This window comes from Buteo buteo, chromosome 3, assembly GCF_964188355.1.
Source record: "Buteo buteo chromosome 3, bButBut1.hap1.1, whole genome shotgun sequence".
Taxonomy (NCBI): Eukaryota; Metazoa; Chordata; class Aves; order Accipitriformes; family Accipitridae; genus Buteo; species Buteo buteo.
The window spans coordinates 15,568,062-15,591,747 of NC_134173.1; the positions used below are offsets into that span (position 1 = coordinate 15,568,062).

The following is a 23,686-nucleotide window of genomic DNA, read 5'->3' on the forward strand; positions in this document are numbered from 1 at the left end:
TGATCAACCAAGTTACTAATGCACATGAAAAATGAACCATGTACTTTATTATCTTTCAGAAGAGAACTCAGCAATCTGTAGTTCAAGATGCAAATCTCATACATTACCAGTCCACACAAACACCTGTCATTTTTCTTATCAGTAAAGTGTGTTTCAGCTGAGAGAAGTGCAGAAAAAACTGATTCCTTGGTCACATATATATATAAAAAGTATACTTGATTATTATGAGCACTAATGCATTTTCTATGGGGAAATTCAATCAGCAAAAATAATAAAAATAATAAATACTAAACATGAATATCATCTACCTTGCAAAATAAAACAGAACATCAGCATCATCTGTCTTCATTCTCAATGCAGCTCATATTTGCCAATATAAATATTTCAATATTTTACCACCATTCCTGGTTGGGGAGCTCTTGTATGCCTGTTTGCAGTCAAAATGTAGAAGGCCATATATATACACATACCTCAAAATAAAATATTTGGGTAAGAACTATTCCTGAATTTTATCATCAATATTAATAGTCACTGAGTTTCTAAGTAGCCTAGATGAAATAATCACTGTGAGTACATTCTCCAGGTTGAAGTTGAAAGTGCTTTGGTTTAAGTCGCTCCTTGAGTTTCTGGGCATTTTCTCAGGGATCACTGGGGGACTCTTGGGAACCCTCTGAGGTACTGGTGGGTACTGCTGCTGCCACATAAGGAGCCACTGAAATAACTGTCCCTTCACTGTCAGAATCTTGGACCCAGACAGGGCTTCAGAAGGAGGATGCAGCTCTGGAGTGTCAGGCTGCAGGGAGTCCCTTGAGCCTCTTGCTGAGCACATGGTCTCCTAGCCTGCAGGAGGTGTGTAGCTGTCAAGGGGCTGTGCTTCCTTGTGAAAGACCTGCGGGAAGAGGCCACCAGACTGCACAGCATCAGAGAGGATGAGAAACAGATGGACTAGATCGTCTCTGAGACCTTGCAGCTTCAAGAGCCTGAACCGTCAGCTGTAGGGGAGGGGCAGGAAGAGCCTATGCCTATGAAGCTGGAAAGTGGAAACTCCCATGATGATGAAGGCTGGAAGCTAGTGACTTCTCACACTAGGAAGAAGGTTTATGCCCAACTTGATAACCTTCACTTTAAGAAAAGGTTCAGTGGCCTTGCAGTTGATGAGAAGCCTCTCTGGTGGGTGAGCCTGAGCCACTCAGGATCACTAGAAGGAAGCGGTGAATAATAGCAATAGGAGACTCCCTGCTGCAGGGAATGGGACATCCATCTGCTGATGCGACTTGTCAGAGGGGGGTTTGCTGCTTGCTGTTTGCTGTATCTTAGATAGAATGAACACCCCACAAAAAAATTGAAAATCTAGATTTCTAAATTAGAAAAAAGATAAGAAATCTCTACAGGATGTCTGAGTCCTGTTCCTCCTACATTTTGACAAATTTGCCATAATGTTTTACTTCTTTTAAGCTGGTTTAATAATATCTCTCAGTTACAAATATCCTATCTGTCAAGATACTGGGAAACATTCTGAAATTTTCCTCTCTTCCCCCATAAGATGAACACATTAAGTGAGACCTATTTACTTACTGAAAAATTTAATTATAATTAAATTACCAATAATAAATGGTCCATCAAGTCATTGTTCCTTATACTATTTAGAAGAAAATACTCAGATTTTTTCATTTTACATACATGCAACCTATATACACATATATAATTTTATGCAGACACATCAGTTGACCTTATAGCTATATTACATTATAGGCAACAGTAGACGTACTGAAAGATTTTATTACTTGAAGAAGTAGTGAAGGATATCTTACCAATAGCTATTACCCATCTCCTCCTTTTCATTCGGCAAGTAGTATCCTAGAATCACAGAACGGTTGAGGTTGGAAGGGACATCTGGAAGTCATTTTGTCCAAACACCCTGGCTCAGGCAGCACCACCTAGAGCCAGTTGCCCAGGACCATGTCCAGATGGCTTTTGAATATCTCCAAGGTGGGAGACTCTGCAACTTCTCTGGGAAACCTGTGCCAGTGATTGGTCAACCTCACAGTATAAAGGTGTTTCTTGATGTTCAGAGGGAACGTCCTGTATTTCGGTTTGTGACCGCTGCTTCTGATCCCGTCACTGGGCACCACTGCAAAGAGCCTGACTCCATCATCTCCACACCTTCTCTTCAGGTATTTACAAACATTCTTAAGAGACCCCTGAGCCTTCTTTTCTCCAGGTATCTCTGCCTTCCCTCATATGAGAGATGCTCCAGTCCCTTCGTCATCTCTCTGGCCATCTTCTGGACTCTTTCCAGTATGTCCATGTCTTTCCTGTACTGGGGAGCCCAGAACTGGACCCAGCACTCCAGATGTAGCCTCATCAGTGCTGAGCAGAGGGTAAGGATCACTTCCCTCAGCCTGCTTGCAGTGCTCCTCCAAATGTGGCCCAGGATACCATTACAACTCTTTGCCCCAAAGGCATGCTGCTAACTTCCATTCAAATTTTATTTAATATTCTCTTTTTTTTTTTTCTTCACTCCACCCCCAACATCAAGGACATTACTAGGCTTTCTCTTTTACTCAACCCTAACGTTATTTTCCAGCTCTGACTGGGACTAAGACCTTCACCTCTGGCTGACACCATGAAGGCCCTTGCAGTACAGATCTCTTGGCTGTCCTAACTTTCCTTGAGCCCCCTAATTCCAGCTCCACTCTAACAACACCTTTAAGCTTTCTCTTTTGCTCAACCCTAACCTGAGCTTCTGGCTCAGACTGGGACAAAGAACCTTAACTCCAGAACTTCTGTCAGTATCACTTGCAACCTCGCCTGCTCTGTGTTTCTTATGTTCAACACTGTTCAGAAATATTGCCCTCCTACTTCTATGGCTTTGCTGTATTTTAAAAGTAATGCTCATGGTATAAAAATGTACCAACAACTACATCAAAGGTCATATTGGCTTTACTCGGCTGTCCCAAAAAGATGCTACGCTAGCATAATTCAGTAATTTGACTCTGCAAATTTATTACATGGCTTAAGAGAGTCCCCATTTGCTATGGTCTTTCAGACTATCCAATATCAACTTGCTACTTGGGATGCATTCTAGCCTATTTCTTCATATTAGCCACTTCCAAAGGTTTCCCAGTTCCTTGAAACTGCTTATAAGTCAACCACTTTTTGTTCCTCTTTGTACAAATCTGAAGAGGGTGGCCCTCAGTAATTCCTGACTGCAGAAACAAAAGCTGAAAACTTGGTTCCAACAGAATTCAGTAACTATATACTCATAACTTTAACATTGGGCATCCTCTAAACAGCCTTTGACTTTAAGGTTGTTTTTTGAATAATGACAAAACCCCTCAGACTCAGGTGCTTCCCATCATTAGAAACAGAGACTGAATCTAAACTCCTTTGGAGGTACTGGGCAACTTTTTCTAACATCCTTTTTACTGCAAGCTCTTCAAATTATCAATTTTCTGTTATGTTTAGCAAAATATTGGTGCCTAGGCAGGCATGACCTTACGTAAAAATCGCATGTACAACATGCCCATTTGCTATATTCCTAAATGCAAGTGATATTTGAGATGGGATTAACATGACTTAATTCTCAAACTGCATTTCCTTTTCTGCTTAGAGCTGAACAAAATAATTATACTTCCAACTGAGATTAATCTAAATGAACATTATACAGTGGTTTAGGTGAATGTAAAGTGTTCTCTAATCTCAGTCAAGGAAAGAATTCACATTTCAACTAATCCCTTGGAGAATACTGCTTGAAATTTATAAGGGACACACATCAACCAAACTCTCAAATCTTGACAAGCCATCATTCATCTGGAGAGTGAGAACTCCAATGTGCTAACAAGTGCATAGTTGCTTTTGCTACTATGCATGGAGAGGTTGAATATCGAGGGAATAAACAAGTAAAAATTCCCATGTTGACTAAAAATCAACTGATCTAGGAAATGTATCTGAAATTAATTTCTTTAAAAAAATAAAAATCACACCTTAATATTTATGTCTCACTACCAAGCAAGGGAAAACTGGAGCTCTCAATATTCATACCAAAAGAGTTTTTTTCGTTTGCCTTACAAACAGTAGCATGCTTTTCTTGCAGTTGATTGTAATATGACATAACACAGCAGGGGTGATGGTGGTAATAGATTAAACAAACTGTGTTAAAAAACTTAAGTAAATGGCAAAGATTGTTTTAGGCATAGGGATTATAGCAATTATTTCTCTTAATTTAATTTGAAATCTCAAAGGGCAGCTGGTTTGGGGCATTCTTAACCAAAAAGATCTGAAGCTAAGCATTAGCTTTCATCCCTTAATTTGCCTTAGTGACATCTTGGCTTTATGAAAAAAAAAACCCACAAAAAACAATACCAAACCAAAAAAACCCTACTCACTAGTTCCCAGTGTGCTTAAAGGTTGAATACTAGACATTTTGGTTTATTTTTCAAAAGAAGGTATAATAGACCTCTGCTGAGAACCATTTTTTTTTTAATGGCACTTGAAACCTTTTATTAAACTTTGCTTATTTCCCTTTTCATCTAAGTATGGGCAACCTCAGTATTGCAACAAGTTTAAGAGTTATGATCTGAAGTCAGTTTACTTGTTATTAGTGCTCTTATCAGGGGGAGAGAACTGGGGGTGGGGTGGGGGGGTGTGGCTTTTTGTTTTTTTTCCTCCCCAAACCTAATACAACAAACTTCTTCCCAAAATAACGAACACAGACTACGCCCTTAGAAAGCTGAGCCTGACTAATGCAAATCTTTTCCAACAACAGGATAAAGAACAGATTTTTCAGTTTGTATGCCTATGAGTAGAAATACATACGCAGACTGTATTGGAAGTAAAATTAAGTTTCTATTCTATGGAAAAGTATGACTGATTAAATTTTTAGTCTTAACTCTCAGAACACTGATAATTTATCTATAATTACCAAAGATAATTTAAAAATTTGGGATTTTTACTGATAAACAGCATACAAATGTAATAGTAGTCCAGACTATAATAGCCTGCCTCACTTTGCTTCAAGTTCTTATCTATTACTGTGTGTTTAGTAACACTATTAGTTATTATTAGTAACTAATTCAGGGACTAAAATAAGCTATGAGCCATTCTAATAAGCACTGTAAAATGAAGATGATAACCCCTATTAAAAAAAAAATACAGGGATTTGTCACAAGAAGATGAATGTAGGCATGCAGAAAATCACCTGGGGGAAACAAAAAAAAAGTAAACAGTGCAATGGGTAATCTCTCTCTCTTTTTTTTTATTTAATATATTTTTGAAGTTTTATTTGCCATACAGAAGGTCAACACCTCCCTGCTGCCAACCGATTTCTAAGCTGACCTTCCATCCTGACTTCATATTGCTGAATTGAGCCAAATGTGTAGACAAATAAGAAACTGTAAGAAAACAGTAAATCAATAGTGGTCAGCACGATTAGAAGCGCTCAAAGCAAGTTCAGATTGTCATCAGTCTCAAGAATTTTCTAGACGGTATCAATATGATGTGCTGCAGATCATAACATTGTTCAACCCAACTTACTAGAAATTATTAAATTAATAATATTAAAGATTTAACAAGAATGACAACTGATAGACAGGAAAAGAAAATACTAAGTAAAATTATCTCAGTTTACAGTACATTTTTCTATGTAACTGCTAATGAATCATACCAACAATACTTCAAAACCAACAGCAATAGTCAAAGCACTCTACATTTAAGTTAGGAACTATGCAAGATCACTTATCTTACAGATGAAGATTGTTGACTTTGCAGATTAATAATTAAGCGGTGCTGGGAATAGGATGTTTGCTGTAATTGTAGATCTCTAAAAATAAATACATCTTAGATTACTAGAATACTTAATAGTGTGAAACCACACCAGAATTTGTAATCATTACTTTCCTGTAGGCAAAACAATCCATACCAACATACTTAATAAAAATTTGCAAGTCTGATTGGACATAACATTAAATTTTCAGGAAAATCAATATTGCATCAAAGTTGCTCGATGAATACCAGACTATTATACCAATGTTACTTCAACTGCAGGTAATTTGCTTTATACACCAGATTCCAAAATTTGCCACATTCTGGTGCAGTGAGCGTTCTCGTTATACAACAGCCTTTGCTAAAAGGGACAGATTAAGCCAGTATTTGAGCTTATTTTCTCTTCTGAACTGAAAGTTCAACAGGATTCAAGAAATGCAGAAACTGACTTTGTTCAAAGAAATTTTCAAGTGTTGTGTTGCTTAGACTTCAGTTAAATATGGTAGACAGCATTGTCTCTGCACAGCTCTCCTTTCAGCATATGAACCTGAAATATACAGCTTTAGTCACTTGATCTAGATAAGAAATTATGTAAGATAATTTCTATAGTGCTACGGTCTGGTTGCAAGTGCCTGTAGAAGTAGTTCTACTGTTTCCAGTACGGTTTACATGACACCTCTTCTGTTTTATCTGAACCATACCTATAGTAACACATTATCTTGGTATTTTGAAGTTACAAAGGTCCCTGAAGAATCTTCTGGCACAGTTTTTAATCACCTGTTACTACACAGTTTAAATTAGGAACTATTCCAAAGTTCATTGACATCACCAAATTTCTCATTGATTTCAGGATATCACTTATGCTGTTGCTCAAAGAGCATATTTGCATATTTGCTGCATATTTGCAGTACTCCACTGATGTAAACAAGAAAAGTTTTATGACTGTATCCAAACAAAGCACTCATTAATTTTTCCTAAGATTGAATCCTTTGTTTGAAAGTAATCTGAAAATATAATGCTTCAGTGCAGAGGCACCTACCTACTTCAGTGCCAGACAGTTCTCTTTAAGCATGAAGACCAAAAAGGAAAATTTCTATCACACATTACAAAGAAAAAAGAAAGAGGAAAAAAAAGGAAAAAAAAAAAAAAAAAAGCATGGCTGGTTCTCTTTCTTTCCTACCTCCCATTAAAGTACTACTTCTTTGTTCAGGAAGCAATACAACTTTCTTGTATATACTATAGCTAAGTCAAAAAGAAAATTCCATTTCAGCAGCCACAATGAAACAGTAAAACTGATTTTTTATTCCTCACACATAAGTTGGAAAGCAAAATTACCTAACTATCCTGAAAGTTGTATGAATATAACTATATCCTGGATGGCAGGCATGAAGCTACATTAATTCTAACACTAAAAGTTTAGGCACCTTCTTTATTTCATAGAACATGACAAGAACCTTTAGAAACAAGAAACTTCATTCCAGTTCCTCATGTGTTTTCCTTTCAAAGGCATGCAAAAAAATTACTTAAACCATTTACCATACAGTAAACCTGAAACTCTAGATTACTATACAGCAATGGATTTCACAGGCCTTCGAGGCTTGCGTAGACTTGTGACTTAACATAAGCAGTGTTCCTAACAGTCCTGCTGAGTCCACAGTGGAAACCGTTCATAAGTACAAAGGTGTTATATCCTGGATAAATAAGGTTCCACATATGCATTTCCTATTAACATTATGACAAGAGCTTGCAAGGTGACAGGGTTACTTTCCATGGGGGGAAAGAAAAAAATAAATTAAAATTAAAAAAATCTGAGATAGGAATTTGTTGTTTGGGTTTTTCTTTTTTTCCAAGAAAATAAAGCTTTTTTTTTTCTTTTTTTTTTTAGTAGGAAGGCCAAATATTTGTCATGTCTAAAAAAGAGCATTTTGTTTTCAAAAACTAAGAAAGAGAATTATCTAAGGCTATTTTTCCAAACAAACCTCTGCCCAAATTAGGTTTTTATTTTTTAAGTAACACATTAATATCCTTATCTGGATAAGGATAAAAAAAGCAACTACATCATCAAGTACAAAATCCTTATAACTTTAATTCAATGTCTTTAACATGACAGACATTAAATTCAATTTTGTACATTCTACCAGTCGTTACATTTGATTTATCAGTGGGCTTTTTTTAAAAAAGAAACAGCTTATTTTAGCACAAGTTGATTTTATGTGAATGCATAACAAGTAAGCCTACTAGCAGAAATATTTACTTAAACAAGAAACTAAAATGAATACCAAAACATAATCCTGAAGTCAAATTCAGGATATTTAAACATATTTAATAAAGCTTTTGGGGGTGATTTTTTTTTTAAACTATACACTGCAAAAAATTGATTTCTGATACAGAACCATGTAGTGAACTGACCACACTAATACATTACTAAGAAGTAACTTTGTCATCATTTTGGAGTTGTCAGTCTAAGCTATGAAAAACTGTTTTTGTTAAAAATGCAATGCTGACCTCTAGGACAAAGATTGCTTCCTGTATATAAACACACAAACATATACACACACACATATATATAAGTGTGCATGTGTGTATATTCCTCCCTTGTCTTCAAAACATTTCCTCACCAGGTTATACTTTCTGCCAGTGGCAGACCAACAGGCAAAACAAACCTGTACAAATGATGCAGCTTTGGCATGATATTCCTTTCACAGAAAATCAATATGCACAGATATGTGTCAGTATGCACACATATGTTTCTTCTAAACATATTTTCTCACAGAAATAAATATGAGTTTTCATCTTTCAGTTGTAACAGAACGTCCTTAAATAAAACAAGTCCTGGTCTTGGGTTTGTATTTTCATTGCCAAACATGTAAGGAAGACCCAGGAAATACTGGCAAGTACAACTCAATACAGTTTAAATATCTTGTTAGAAGCCAGTATGGGGAAAAAAGTCAATGAAACTATTTTTCCAGCACTTTCTAAATTACGTTTGTAGGAAAAGAGGCAATCAGATGGAACCTTGATATTATGCACCATCACAAACTATACTTTATGTTTGACAGTAAAAACATTCACATTAAGTACATAATTTCTGGAGATAACACTAAATTTGAACTAGTACCTGTTTTATGAAAACAGAAGAAAGAATAGTTAAGGCTCTACAAGAATTCTTGCTTAAGCAATGCTCCAGAATTCTTTCCTTACTCTCAAACTATCTGTAAGCTATTGTAATTTAGACAGGGAAAAAAACCAAACGTGTATATCTAAAGTAATTTTTTAAGTACTTTTATCAAACCATGAATCAGATGTGTGGTAACATCATCATCCCATTTCATTCAGTCTGAAAATCACACCAGCCTCTCAGACAAATGAAGGATTGAGCCTAGTAAGGAACACTCCAAATTCTAGACCTAGTCTAAAAATAATGAGATTTTACCACAGGAAAATTAACTGCATTGAGTTTCCACTCTATAAAGTCATTTGAGTTCTCAAATAATTCAGACGACGTTTTCAGAAAATTGCCTAACGATATTTTAAAACTCAGCCTTGAGGATTCTATTATCAAACTTTATAAAGACTCCTTTAGCACACTAAAACAGACTACTGGCTATTCTATAGTATATAAAATCATCACAAATTTAATTTTGGGGACATAATTTTAATCCTATGATAGCTGTGCATAGTATGCAATATTTCTGTGCATCTTAGGTAAGAATTAAACAGACCAATTCACAGTAGCCATTATAGCCATTAAGGCTCCCGTTATACATCTGATAATAATTATGTTTTCTTCAGGATTCAGGGGACAATCAGAAGGCATTTTGGGGGTCAAGCAAAGAGTATGGGACAGAATAGATGGTCTTACTACAGGTGTCTATATTTCCTGTAAGGTTATCAGAGTATCACTATTTCTAATTCATGTATATACTAAGTGAATGAAAACAGCAATTATAGGTAAGCAGCTCTGCAGCATCTTCATGCTATAAGGTAATTTCAGAAGAAAGATTTCTGGAAAAGGTAGAAATCATGCAGAATCTTTAACAAGAACTAGCTGTTAACAACCTCAGACTCCAAAAAGGCTGTTCCATTTTAAACAGCATTTAAATGTCTACAGTGAGAGTAGAAGACTAGATTTATCCAGAAGCCTGACTCGCCTCAGTGGAGTTTCCTCTACCTGGGAAATGACAGGTAGGGAACAGTTACTGTTCTTTTAAAGAAAGTAATGTACCTATGCATAGATTGCCATAATATACAGTGTAAAACATCTATATACTGAGAGAGAGAACAGAAAACATTTGTTTTAAAGGATTTTTAAAGATATTTCATTGGCTTTAGTGCAAAATCAGCAGCATTCGTGACTTACCTTCAACTCTGTACAAAAAAAGAGGAAGAACAGAAATGTCTCTGCCTAAGATACAAAATGCTAATTTAGCCTGTGCTCGTTTTCATCTAAGGATACTTCTTTTGATACTGATGTTCCAATAGGCTTTAAGTACCAATTAGTGTAATTTTTGCCTCATATGCCACAAACTGGAACATGAATTTCCCTCATTAATTACCAACATACTAGACAATGTAGAGTAAAAGCACATTCTGTACTTCAGCTAGCAGAAAATTATTTTAAACAACTCAGAAGTAACTACCTATAGTGGCATTTGTAAGTCTACAGTGCACACCAGTGGAATGTAGCAGTATGTGCATTTTGTCAGTTTATAGTATAATGTAAAATTGCTTTGTAAATATTCCATCTGTATTTAATGTTTAAACCACCAGAAAAGCATGTCCTTCAGAATGATAAAGACAGATATAAAATGCTGAGGAAGACTTGCAAAGAGTTTAAACAAGAATGTTTTATTGTGCATGTTATAAGATTAAATGAACATTCTAAAACCTAAAACTTTAAAAGTCTTGCTAACTATAATTCTGTGTTTACAAACGTCAGGGCAACACACCAAGGATTTGCTCTGTTTTATGAAGAGTCCAAAGACCTAACTAATCAGACTGAGGTACAATTTTCTGTATTTTTTTTCAGACTCTTAGTTAATTGATCTGTAAACTAAGTTGTATGTGACAAAATTGGATAGCCCATTTCCAGGGACATTCAACCAGGAATGTCACTGATGTCAAAATTTTCATGTTCTTCAGAGAACTTAAAGATTCCTAGTTTTTACTACAAAGATTACTTTAAAAATATATATATCTACTATCAACACTTTTTATTTATTCAATGTTTTTACAGGCTTGATCTTTGCCCTTCTATGGATTCTTATGCAAACACAACAATAATGCAAGTATAATTTTATACTGAGCAATTGCTTCCCCCTTTTTAAGAATAACAAAGTGTTGTTAATAGGTTAGTTGCAATACATGTGAAAAGACAGGCATAGGAAATATTAATTGATTTATTATCCCACTGAGAGCTACAAGCTCTTCTAGAAAGAGAACTGAAGCTTATTAAATGTATTTTGTACATACAAAAATGTTTTTGACAGCTAAGAAATGTCAAATAAATCTTAGTTTAAGATGTGATCTTATGGACTGAATATTGTGTAACAAGCTCACAAATAGGTCACTTCAAAAGCACCAAACATATCTAACAATCTCTGACACTGATAGCATTGTTAAACCACAAATTCACAGTAATTTGTAAGATGACCTCCAGAGAGTACAATACATTTTTCCTGCAATAAACACAAAGTGGAAGGATGGGACACTCCACTTCCATTCCTCCTTTCTCCTCGAAAAATATTTGGCAGACACAAAGCCTTAATTCACTAGCTCTCTAAAAAAAGCCAAGACACAATTTTCACTATCTAGTCAGCCAAGTAAGGTAAAATTTAAGCCCTAATCTGTAGTGAGGAGGTAATCTTTAAGAAGAATATCCAATTAGTACTTGGTTTGAAAGTGTTATAATGAAAGAATACTTTAAATTAAGGAAAGGCCAGAGAAAGCTAAATGAATGAGGACTTCTAAGTGTCCTTAGAGAAACAGACAAATTGTGTGCAGTAAAAACAGATGACATTTGACTGCTTGCAAATAAAGAAAGAGTGCTGTCAAACATCAATCAAGATTTGAACAATAAGCCTCCTAGTGTTAGATTAACTTCTTATTTTACTATTTAATGGGAGAGCAGAATTTTTATAACAGAAAAATAAATTATCAATTTCAACACTAAAGGCAACTTCCCGTTGTATCTGTTAAAATGGTCTAATTTATAACCCCAAACAGGTCAAGTTCAATGCTAGTGTCACACAAAGCCACATATAGTACTCATAGTTACTATAAACATAAATTGCCACTTTACTACCTTTTTGTTAACTCAATACATTGAAAACTCATTTACAATTTCCAAATTGATGCAGAATGCATCATTTTTGGGGAAAATAATGTGTGTTGTGATTTAACCCCAGACAGCAACTAGGCACCAGGCAGCCGCTTGCTCGCTCCCGCCCCATTCTGTGGGGCAGGGGAGAGAACTAGAAAAAAACCTAAAACTCATGGGTTGAGATAAAGACAGTTTAACAGGACAGAAAGGAAGAAAATAATAATGATAATGATAAAAATAATAAAAGAATTGGAATATACAAAACAAGTGATGCACAATGCAATTGCTCACAACCTGCCAACTGATGCCCAGTTAGTTCCCAAGCAGCGATCCCTGCCAGCACCACTCCCTACAGTTTATATACTGGGCATGACGTCACATGGTATGGAATACCCCATTGGTCAGTTTGGGTCAGCTGCCTTGGCTGTGTCCCCTCCCACCGTCTTGTGCCCCTCCAGCCTTCTTGCTGGCTGGGCATGAGAAGCTGAAAAATCCTTGACTTGGTCTAAACACTACTTAGCAATAACTGAAACCACCAGTGTGTTATCAACATTCTTCACATACTGAACTCAAAACATAGCACTGTACCAGCTACTAGAAAGAAAATTAACTCTATCATAGCCAAAACCAGGACAGGTGATTATCAAGGTCACCGAGGCTTTCCATACTTAATTTGTTCCAAGATGAGTGAATACTCATCTTTTAACAGAAAGTAATTAGTTATTGGGAGTGCTGATACTCAGATCTTGGCAGCTGTGAAGCTTCTACATTACACAAAATCTCTCAGACTTCCAAAAGGCTAGCAGAGCTAACTATTCCTAAAAATGGTTTAATTTACAGTGGCATTGTCACTTGCACGCCAAGTATATTTTTCCACATTCCCAGTGGGACTGTCAGATGATCTACCAAAGGAAATAGCAGATTAATTTATGCATTACTGAAACAAAAAATCCTTAGTCAAGGATATGAAAATAATCCAGAGGTAATTATTAATCTGTTATTAATCTAGAAATTCCTTTGTGATTTAATATTGCAAGTGTGTACAAATCAGGTTCCATGCTTAGCCTAGTATGTGTCTGCATTTTCCTTTATTTCACTTTCAAATTTTTCACTGTCAAAAACCTTGTGGGTGTTCCAGCATCCACTTCTCAACAGTAATATATAGTAAGTGAAATTCACACACACATTGCCAACACACAATATTTGGTTTTTTTTAATAAAGGAAGAATTTTCACTTACAAAAAAACCCACAAATGTAAGTAATTTCATTCACATTAGTCAGATTCATCAAGACCAATGTTTTCCTGTAATTTAAAAACTAGACGTATAAATCTTAAAAATCTCAGAAGACAAACAGAATGCTCAAAATATCACCTCCTGTTAACAATTAAAGCAAATCAGCATGTTTCCAAGGAAAAAGCAGCAACACATATATACGTGTATATGCATGCACATACATAAAAATTGAAATCTATCCATCTCCAACAAATTTTCAGCACATTTTTACTTCTTGTTGCTCTATTCCTGCTGACAGTGCCATAAAACTTAAAGACTACATTTCTTAAGCAAAACAATTAACTAAATCTAGACTTTGCTGTTGTGCCGAAGTATGACAAGATAAAATCCTACTTAATGAGCGAGCAGAAAATAAAAGAACTAAAATCTGAAGGAACTCAAATATGGCAGATAGACGTTAATTTGTCACTGTGGATGTTCATCTATGAAGGAAGTTCTATTTACATATGCACCAACTTGTAACTAGAACTTGGAATTTAATAGACTGCTTGCAATCTTTTTCAAAACATGAAAAGAAAGCTGATTAATTTTCCTACTTTATTCCAAATCTGAAATGTTAAATTTATAGGAAATTTTAAAATCTCTATCTATATTTGGTTATATAGATACACAGTTTGAGTTTTATTGGATCTAAGAGGTCTTCAACCCATTGTTCTGAAAGCTAAATCCTGAAAGCTGCAACACAAATATTTCTTATTCTTCTACTCATGAACTTGGATTGAAATGAATGCTTCTCTTCTAACACCATTCCTACATAACCAGGCAACATTCTTAAATTACTCCTTTGAAGGCTGATCTCCTTTATAAAAGCACATCGCTTTCTGGCATCAGAACTCCACTAAGAGTTCCCTACTAAGCTAAATCAGTCTCCTGACATATCTACCTGTTCTCCTGAGTATTAGGACAAACCTTTGTTGCACTTGGAAGATCCTGTACTTCAAGACCTGACAGCTTTGGTGAACTCCTTTGTTTACCAGTCAGAGCTGCCTTCTATGGGATCCTACCTAACAGTTCCTTGACTAAACCAACATCCTGCTTTCCTTAGGTTTGGGGTCTGTACTCTGTTGCTCCTTTCTCACTTCCTTCAGGACCACAAACACCACTATTTCAAAAGTTACTACAGTCAAGGCAATTATTCATCATCAAACCCTTAACTAGTTTCCTTCGTATTAGTCAACAGCAGATCCAGCTATGCATCACCACTGGTTGGTCCATGTAATACCTACAGCAAGAAATTATTCTTGAAACCCTCCAGAAATGTCTTTGATTGCAGCAGTCATGTTGTCTTTCTAGCAGCTGTACAGTCAGTCCCCCATGAGAACCAGGGTCTACAACTCAGAGACTTGAGTTCTTTAAACACTTTATTTGCTTCCTCATCAGGTTGCCTGTAACAAACTCCCACCACAATGTCACTCTTACTGTCCTCTCCTCTGATCCTGAGCCATAAGTCTGACTGCCACCCATCCTGCAGGAAAGCTCAAAAGATCTGAGCAGCTTATAGATCTGAGGGCAACTTCCATCCCCTCAGCCCTTCCTTGTCAGTCTTTCCTGAAGTCCTTCACAGTACTCCAGTGGCATGAACCTGGCACAGCATCTTAATTGCTGCAACAATATTGTAGTTCTGTAACCACATACAGCTCTAATTCTTCTGCTTGTTTCCCAGGATGCATGGATTTCTGTACCAGCACTTGAGAGAGCTGTCCCTTCAACTTGTTTTATCATTCCTGAAGTCTTTCTTGCTCCTATCAACCTGCACCCTGACCTTTCCAGCCCTGACCACCACTTCTTCACTTTACTGTGGTCTGTGATCTCCCATCCCCACCATTCCTAGTTCAAAGCTCTCCTCATTAGGTTGGTCAGCTTGTTGGATCAAGGAGACAACACCTGGTCCCCCATGACCTCAACCCTAGAGCTGTGTAATCATTCCCAATATGCCTCCAGCTGGCGCCCATGTGCGTGAGCAGCAGGGAACAGTAGCAGTCTGAGGACTGGACAGACCTTGGCAATCTCTCTGCAGTGTTCTGGATCCAAGCCCACAGCAAGCCATATAACCCTCAAAAAGGCAAGTGGGGGACACAAGGGTTTCTGTCCCCACAGGAGGGAGTCTCCTACTACTGTCACTCACTACTTCCTCCTGATGTTAACGCATGGTTCAGGTTAAAAGCAGCTCTGATGCCTCCCCAGTTTCTTCTCCCACTCTGCTACAAGGCTTTTGAAGCTATTCTGCAACCGCAGATCTGCATGTGGAAAAAGAGCCATCCTCCAGTTGCTGAAAATCATGTTTCCAGCCTTCCTACTATAGGACTAGTTACCTCACAACTGATCGCAGTCTCTGGCTGCCTCTCCTGTGTGATTCAGACTTTCTTACCTCTGGGGACCCTGTGAAGATCCTGTTAATCTCCTCTTTGCCTTCTCTGAGCCTGCCCAGCCTGCTCACTTCCTCCTGCAGCTCAAAAGGGGCAATACATTTCCTCAACCAGCGTACACCTCTTGTAGGCATGGGCACTCCTTTCCACTGCCCCAGCCTCAAGGGACGGTACCAGGCACTGCCTGCAGCCCAGGGCCTGGGGGCCTACAACCTCCCTCAGCAACTCTGAGCCAAGGTCTCTCCTGTGGCAGCAGCAGGTGCTGGGGACCGTGCCCCAGGGGGTGCTGCGACTGTTGCTGATGCGCCTCGTGCTGCCATTAGCACCTTTCCAGCCCCTTCCCACAGGCAAGCTGCTGGACAAGCCACCGCTCTGCTCCCCACAGACTCAGCCCGGGACCTATGCGCTGGGCCTGGCAGTTACACAGCTCTTTCCCTGGTGCCGCCTGAGTGGGCGCTCAGCTCTGCCTCACCAGGAGTTACCTTCCTTGGCCAAAGACTAGATCTCGGCATGTCCCCGCCACCTCTGAGAATGCCGCGGCCCCCCTCCTTGCCAGGTTGCTACCCCCACTATACCCACTTGGTAACCCGGGGGCAACATCCTCACGGTGGCGGGGCTTCCCCACGCACCCCCTTGGCTCACATGGGCTCCTTCTGCCCAAACATAAGCCCAGCTGGACCCCGACCGTGGCTTGCTGTACATCAGGGCCACCACCCTCAGCACACACGGGGACAAGGGCACCAGCACCTGCCTCCTCAGGCCAGTCCCTTCCTGTCAGACTACAGGGTCACCCTAGTGCTGCCCTCATAGCTCCCCAGCACTGGGGCCGCCATCACAGTGCAGGGCTGGGCTTCTCCACACACCCTCAGCAGGCCCCTTCCTGCCAGGCTATGGGGATAAATCGTTAGTAAATGCTTGATTTATCACATTCATAAACCCTAGATATGATTTTACTCTCATTAACAACACAGGAAATCGGAAGTCTCAATTCTGTGTCTTACTCTGCGTGACAACAATGTACTGCTAACATACCTGTTTCAGGCTTTCCAGCTTGGTTTGTCTCAGTTCTTCATATTTCCATTTCCAAAGAAATAATTCATTTTCTATCTTTTCCATTTCTTTTTCCAGAAATACATTCATTCTGAAACAGTATTTTAAAAGTCAGCATTACATCTTTTTGAAGTTGACAACAGACAATTACTTTGAATTTCCTTTTCATAGCTTGAGTTATATTTTGCTGCCTTTGTCAACTGTATACCTGATTCTTATTGAAAACCTATATTATCATCACATAATTATTCCAAGAGGTTTACCAAGAATAACAGCCAAAGAGAACAAGGAAATCCAGCAGTACAGAATTAAAATTCTAAATGAAATAAAATTTCGGGATAAACTGAAGGCAATTTGGAAATAGACTTCAGTTAGTAATACAGGTCATCTAATACATGGAGAGTTAGTAAAAACCCTCAGAGAAAAGATACTGTATCATTTTTATTTGGGTACAGACAGAAGATTATTTTAAACACATATATACGGGGGAATATGTACAGTATGCAGACAGTGCTGAAATGAAAGATGATCTACTTTAGATGTTAAAAAAATTATTAAAATATGTATATTTCATGTTTCAAAAAAATAGTTGCTCTTGAAAGAAAATACTAGAAGAATTTTAGGAAAATGTATTATTTAGCTCAGAGGTACTACACCCTCATTAAGAGTTTGCCTCTGGAATGTTATTTGAGCATAAGTCCATTACTACATTCAGGAAAATTATTTAGGATACACAATTCACAAAGAACAAATGATGATTCCTTGGAGAAAAGTACTGTATTACTGAAACAATGAACATCATTGATATTTATTTTTACCCCTTTTCTAACCAATTAAATTATTTTCAGTCTTTCAGGAAATAATGAAAGAAATATGAAGCAGCAGAGGCACTACAGATGTTCTTGTCTTTGAGACCAATTAAAAACTCATTTCTGTGTTCACAGGAAACACTATTATCCAAGTTCCAAAGCCAAAAATGAACTTTTCATAATTTCATTTTATGAAATTCCTTCATAATTTCATATTTGTGTAATGCGTATGTGTCATTTTGCAAATTTTTAACAAAATAGAATTTGGAACATAAGTAAAAGTGAAATAAAAAATTCTTAATTACAAATAAAAGCTTTCAGATTATATTTCTAATATTTCTATGAAATAAAATCACAGTTTAAAATTCTGGAATATTCCATTGTCTATAAACATCAATATAGGAATAAAGCCTATAAAGTCAGGACACTGAAGCAATCTAAATTCCAAAAAACAGTAAAACCACAAGTGTTATTATGTTGGGAGATGAAAATTTTATGTTATGTAAATTCTATGAAAATGGAGGGATGAAGGGCTACTATACCAGAAAAGAGAAAAATATTGAAATAGTTGAAAAGAAAATTCTATTACTGGCAATAAAAGAAACTGTTGTATGCCAGAGTAGTTACTTTCTATTCTGAGGCTAATGGAGTTTATCAACCTTTTTACTAAAGATATTATCGCCAGGCTGACTATAACTACATTCTGAGAGAATATTTGGTATAAAATTAATCTTCCACAACAGCACTGTTAACTTTAAGAAATTAAAGCAAAGTGTATGGATGAGATTTGTCTGGGGCATTTCTGTGCAGCATACTGTAGACTTGCACAGAGATAGCAAGAGCTACCACTGATTGGTCTGGCTCATGTACTGGAAGCGATGTTAGCTACATTAACGAAGCAATCCACTTGAGTGAAGTACCTTCTTGTTCTCTCTTCTTTTACAACTAAACCTAATGTTCTTGAATCAGGGATCTCCTTTTTCTGCATTGATACAGCACACAGAACAGCTTATCTTAGTAAACACCTACAGCTCCCGTAACGTTATAGTAATAAAATATACACCATCACTCACAAAGCAAAGTGGAGCAAGATGACTTCTATCACATGTAAAGAACCTAAAGACATGTATTTCAACTGAATAGTTTTTCTTCTAAAGCAATGAGATATCTCATTGGAACAGTATCATGACTTAATTAGGGAACTAAAAGAATTATTAAGAAGGATGCTTAATACATTAGAAAGTGAAAGCATGAAAGATGACAGTTTAATACTTGAATAATAGCCTATTGACTGTACTGAATGCACTGAAAGCCCTCAGAAATGGGCTAATCTGAAAAGTAAAAGAGGAATATCCAGTATGTTTTTACTAGATACTATTACTAGAAATTACTGTTACTAGATACTATTTTTGTGTTACAGTACCTCTTAAGTGATATCAGATCTCTCTGATGCTACTAAATGAAACAGATGATCCTAACTACATAAAGCTTACTATTGAAAGAAAACAAAGAGTGGAAGAAAGAATATAGCAGAGATGGGTGAAGCAGCTTAGTACTACTTAAACAAAAGTTCAAGATCAGAGCATTTTTAATGGATCTTGTAACCACCTTTTTTTTTTTTTTTTAAATCACATCATTACACAGAATGGTTGAGGTTGGAAGGGACTTCTGGAGGTCATCTGGTCCAATCTTGCTGCTCAAACAGGGTCACCTAGAGCTGGCTGCTCAGGACCATGTCCAGATGGCCTTTGAATGTCTCCAAGAATGCAGACTCAGCAACCTCTCTGGGCAACCTGTGCCAGGGTTTGGTCACCCTCACAGAAAAAAAATTTGTTTCTTGACGCTCAGACAAAGCCTTCTGCGTCCATTGCCTAAGTCTACCCATCCAGCTCTAAGCAATTCCTCTTCAGCATTATCAACTACCAGCATAGTAGGTGGGCTTTTGGTTTTAGAACAAAGAAACACTTTTAAGTTCAAAATGGACTAATCCAAAAGATGACTAAAGACAGCTATTTTAGGCAAATGATTCTTTAAAGTGCTGAACAACTCATATGGTCTTTAATTCCTACTCATGTCAAAATACACATTACTCAAATGTGTATTTGATGTGAGCCACAGTGCCTAGTAGAGGATTTTGGTATGCAATTTTACCTTGTAAACTTAACACTGAAGTTCTTTGAAAGTCAAAACATAAACTTTGAGCTCTTTATTTTTTGTACTTATTGTTTTTGGTTTAGAGATCTTTTCTTTTTATATTTTGCAAAGTCTGATCCATGGCTTAAGAGTATATTGGCATTACTGAAGATGGCTCTAAACAGAATGCAAGAAGCATAGGTCCTCTCAGGGTGAAGCAGCAAAACATTTTATGGAGAGATTAGTCAGGTAACTAGGGGCAGGTACAAACACTGGATCTGCATGAGCAAACTTGACTCTGGAAAGAATGCAGCCACAGTTTGGGAGTACTGCATGTAAATGAGAAAACTCTGCTGAGAAGTCCTGTGCTGTATGAGTAACATCCTACTGACTGCCAAGGTAACCTTTGGCCTTGGGGTTCAAGCTGTCTGAGATCCAAGCTTACATTTGATGCAGCACAGCTGTAAGTCCTTGGCTCAAGTTTACTGAGAAAATTGCTAAGTTGTGAGAAGAAAGCTGTGAGAAAGTACTTAAGCTAGAGACATGCAAGATAAAAAAAAGTAAAAATGCAATCAAGGGTGAGATTGTTAAGATAGTCATTATTAGCAGCTCCCGGATCCAGGAGCAAAAATACTGACACGAACAAGTAAGAGGAAAAACTGGAAATCTGAAGATGGAAACTCAGCAAAATCAGCCAATTCCACTAAGCAGTAGAGACCAACCCTTTCTGAGCTGGCAGACGACAGCCTGCCCAACAAAGACTCATAGCGTGTCTCAAGAGACTGGTGACTATGTTAATACTTATCCTAGTAACATTATTCCTAGCTATTTATTGTGTGCATTGCCAAAAATAATTGTTTCATACTTCTAAGCTTTATATATTCTGCTTACAGAACACCTTTGCACACGGGAAAAGTTGCCTGAAGTGACCTAGAGAGGGAGTTGTTACACCAATGCCCACTGTTATGTGAAAATCGCTGCTCTGTGAGCGTTTGCTGCCTGAGGTTAGCACTGCCATAACATGGCGTAGACATTCCCCAGTTCTTACCGTGTGCCAGTAGATTTATTAGTGTATACCGCAGTCAGTATATATCCAGGCATAGATGGCAAAATCTCACTCTGAAGTACAGTTACAAATTAGGTAGAGAGGCATGTGAACAAACAAACCAAAACCAGGAGGTAGAACCAGTGTTTATTAAAATTTTGTCTAAGAAGTGATTAAAAAATAAGAGTTGAAAAATTATGCCCTTTCTAAAAGGGAAGTTTTATATATGCATGCATGTACACTGTGATTGCTGTTGAAAAATTAAGTACCTAGGACCCTAAATAATTCAACAAGAAGTAAAGGCATATGTGAGGCATCAGTCTCTTAAGTCACATATATAAATATCATGACAAGCTGGAATAGTTAGGCATTCTGGTATTTTTGTTTCCACAAAAACCCTAAATCCTTTTAATGAGATAGAACATGCTTCTGGTCATCTGCTGCAATATGATTCAAATACATAATACTTTATTACCTGTCTTCTACAGGTAATTCATATAACAAAACACAGTAAGTATTAGTAAGGAAATTAAGGATTTATTTACATTGATTTTTTTTTTTTTTTTTTTTTTTAAACTCAGACGTGTACTATCTACAGGACAATTGTGGAAAAAAAAACCAAAACCAAATGTGACAGGAAAGAAATTCTTCATCATAGCTTACCATCATAGACTCTCTGAACTGAAACTGTTGAATGTATTTGCAATGGAGGGGGAATTTTCTTTCTTTTTATTTTCTAATGAACTTCATCTGATTTTGAAGTTACAGTCACATAGTACCTGAAGTCTCCTACTACATCCATCATACATCACATACTGCATGTATCCTTGGAAAGCCTTTTTTAGTGTGATTCAATCTTGCTTAGTACTGACTATCTATACAAAACATCAAGGAATTCCTACCAACACAGACTCACATACTAGCATGTAGTGTGTAATCAACATATGACTTCTTTTAGGCCACCAAAATGTATTCTTAGTATTTATGCGAGGTAAATTTAATATGACAAAATAAGCATACACTAAGTCTGTTATTCTCTCTCTGTTATCTGCTTTTGACATAGACCTTACTAGAAGTGAAGAGGTTAAGATTAACAACATTTTACAGCTGTATTCACGTACTTTTAATTCAAAACCAGCCTTAGTCATTCTGCAGTTGGACCCTTTCAAAGTCTGCTGGTAGAGTATTTGAAAATTTGTTATTATGCACAAAACACTCCAATAACTGAGCATAACATAGATACCACTACACTGATACCAAATTACTAGTACGTATAATTTTTTAATTAACTGTACATTCTAAACTGTTCTGTATAAAGCACTTAAGTGACAGACAAGCCAAGGAAAACAATAAACACGCTATGCTGAATTTTCTTTCTAAATTCTTATCAAAGCCTTGTAAATAGCAATTCATAAAGCTTAGAAATGAGAACATATGAGCTATAAATGCAAATATCACCATAACTATTTTAGAAAGTGTCTTAAAAACCTCAATTTTTAATAGAGATTTTCCCAGTAGGATGTATTTTGCACTTACTCTCTTTCCTTCTGCAAGATTTTCTGCATCTCAGCCAAATGCAAATGCAAGACCGAAACATGTATTAAATCATTCTCTGTTGTCTTAGTTGTACTGTCCAAACTTTTTTTAGGTTCCTCCAAACAGATGCTGAGAACTCCATGGGGAAAGGAATCAGGAGGCTTTGGAGTGATTTTTTTATTGTAATTACTTCGGCCTTTGATTATCTCTACATCCTAAGAAAACAAAAATACAACATCTGAGAAAAACATAAATGAAGGGAAAATTCTAACATAACTTCTGCAGGACATATCAAGCCTCTTTCTTCCAGACATTTAAGTCATGTAGGAGATAAAAGGCAACAAGTAACATCTTATACAGTTGCACTGTATATGGATAAAATGTGCAAAAAAAGTCATTGTAGCTGGATCACTGTCATTTTGTGACATGTCACACCTTCGGTTATGATAAGTTTCATATTCAAAATATTTCTGATGTATCTTTACTAAAGAAATAGATTCCAGTTATCATTAGTTGGCTTTAACTATGGTGAAGAGAGAATGCTGGAACTAACAAAACCAGGAATGCAATTTCTGCATACAAATAATATATTGAGAAACTTTACATTAAGAACTCTTAAAATTCTAATGTAAATCGTTGAAGCAAGTGATGGACTTATAAGGAGCAGCTCCCTTTGTATAAGGAGCAAAGTTACCTGCATAATATATCAGTCTGGATCCCATTCAGAAACTAAAAGCACTATAATATCTATTTTGAAGATACATGTTTTGCATACAGAACATAAGCAAAACTAATAACAATTAGAAAAAAATAATTAAAAAATAAAATACGTATTTATTAGGAAGACTGAACATCTCTTATAAACCATAGTTCCCTTTAGAAATGCATTTAAGTTTTATCACTTCTGACAAATTGTGTTTAAAAGCTAATATCATTTTAGCAGATTACCAGCAGTCCTATTTCATACTACTCTGTTCAAGTTTTTAAAAGAATGCCTGAAATCTACATCAGAAAATACTAGAAGCTGCTGAGAAGGTAAGACTGTTTGCCATTCACATATAAAGTTTCAGTTTTCAAGTAGTGCATTATTTTATACTAAGCAGAAAGAGAAACAGTTAAAATATATTTTGTGTCATTGCCTTCCTATGGCCCATTTCTCTGCCCAAAAATATGAAAGGCATGCATTTTGGGGGCAAATTTATTCTTAATACTAACACTGTGGCTTTTCTTTTTTTTTCAGATTTCACAGGAAAATAATGTAATACATGTGCATTACAGAGTGAAAATTTTAAACATAATACATTCAGACCTAAGATCCTGAGAATTTCCATTGAACTGAAGTAAAAAATTTCCTATGTGTTTTCCT

The 23,686-nt window shown here is 36.8% G+C and overlaps 1 protein-coding gene across 9 annotated transcripts in view; it reads right to left on the reverse strand.

Moving 5' to 3' along the window:
• The window catches only part of CCDC102B (coiled-coil domain containing 102B), a 189,575-nt gene that overhangs the window by 145,036 nt on the left and 20,853 nt on the right, over nt 1-23,686 (reverse strand). For 7 of the 9 annotated variants that reach the window (XR_012649741.1, XM_075022906.1, XM_075022902.1 and 4 more), the window contains exons 3-4: nt 22,321-22,535; nt 16,780-16,888 (exon numbers count right to left, since the gene is read on the reverse strand). Coding sequence is in view for 8 of the 9 variants with exons in the window: in XM_075022906.1 (XP_074879007.1) it covers nt 16,780-16,888; nt 22,321-22,535 (324 nt within the window). In the remaining variant the exon portion in view is untranslated. The remainder of the gene's footprint in view (nt 1-16,779; nt 16,889-22,320; nt 22,536-23,686) is intronic. The other 2 variants (XM_075022908.1, XM_075022909.1) reach the window with 1 other exon arrangement.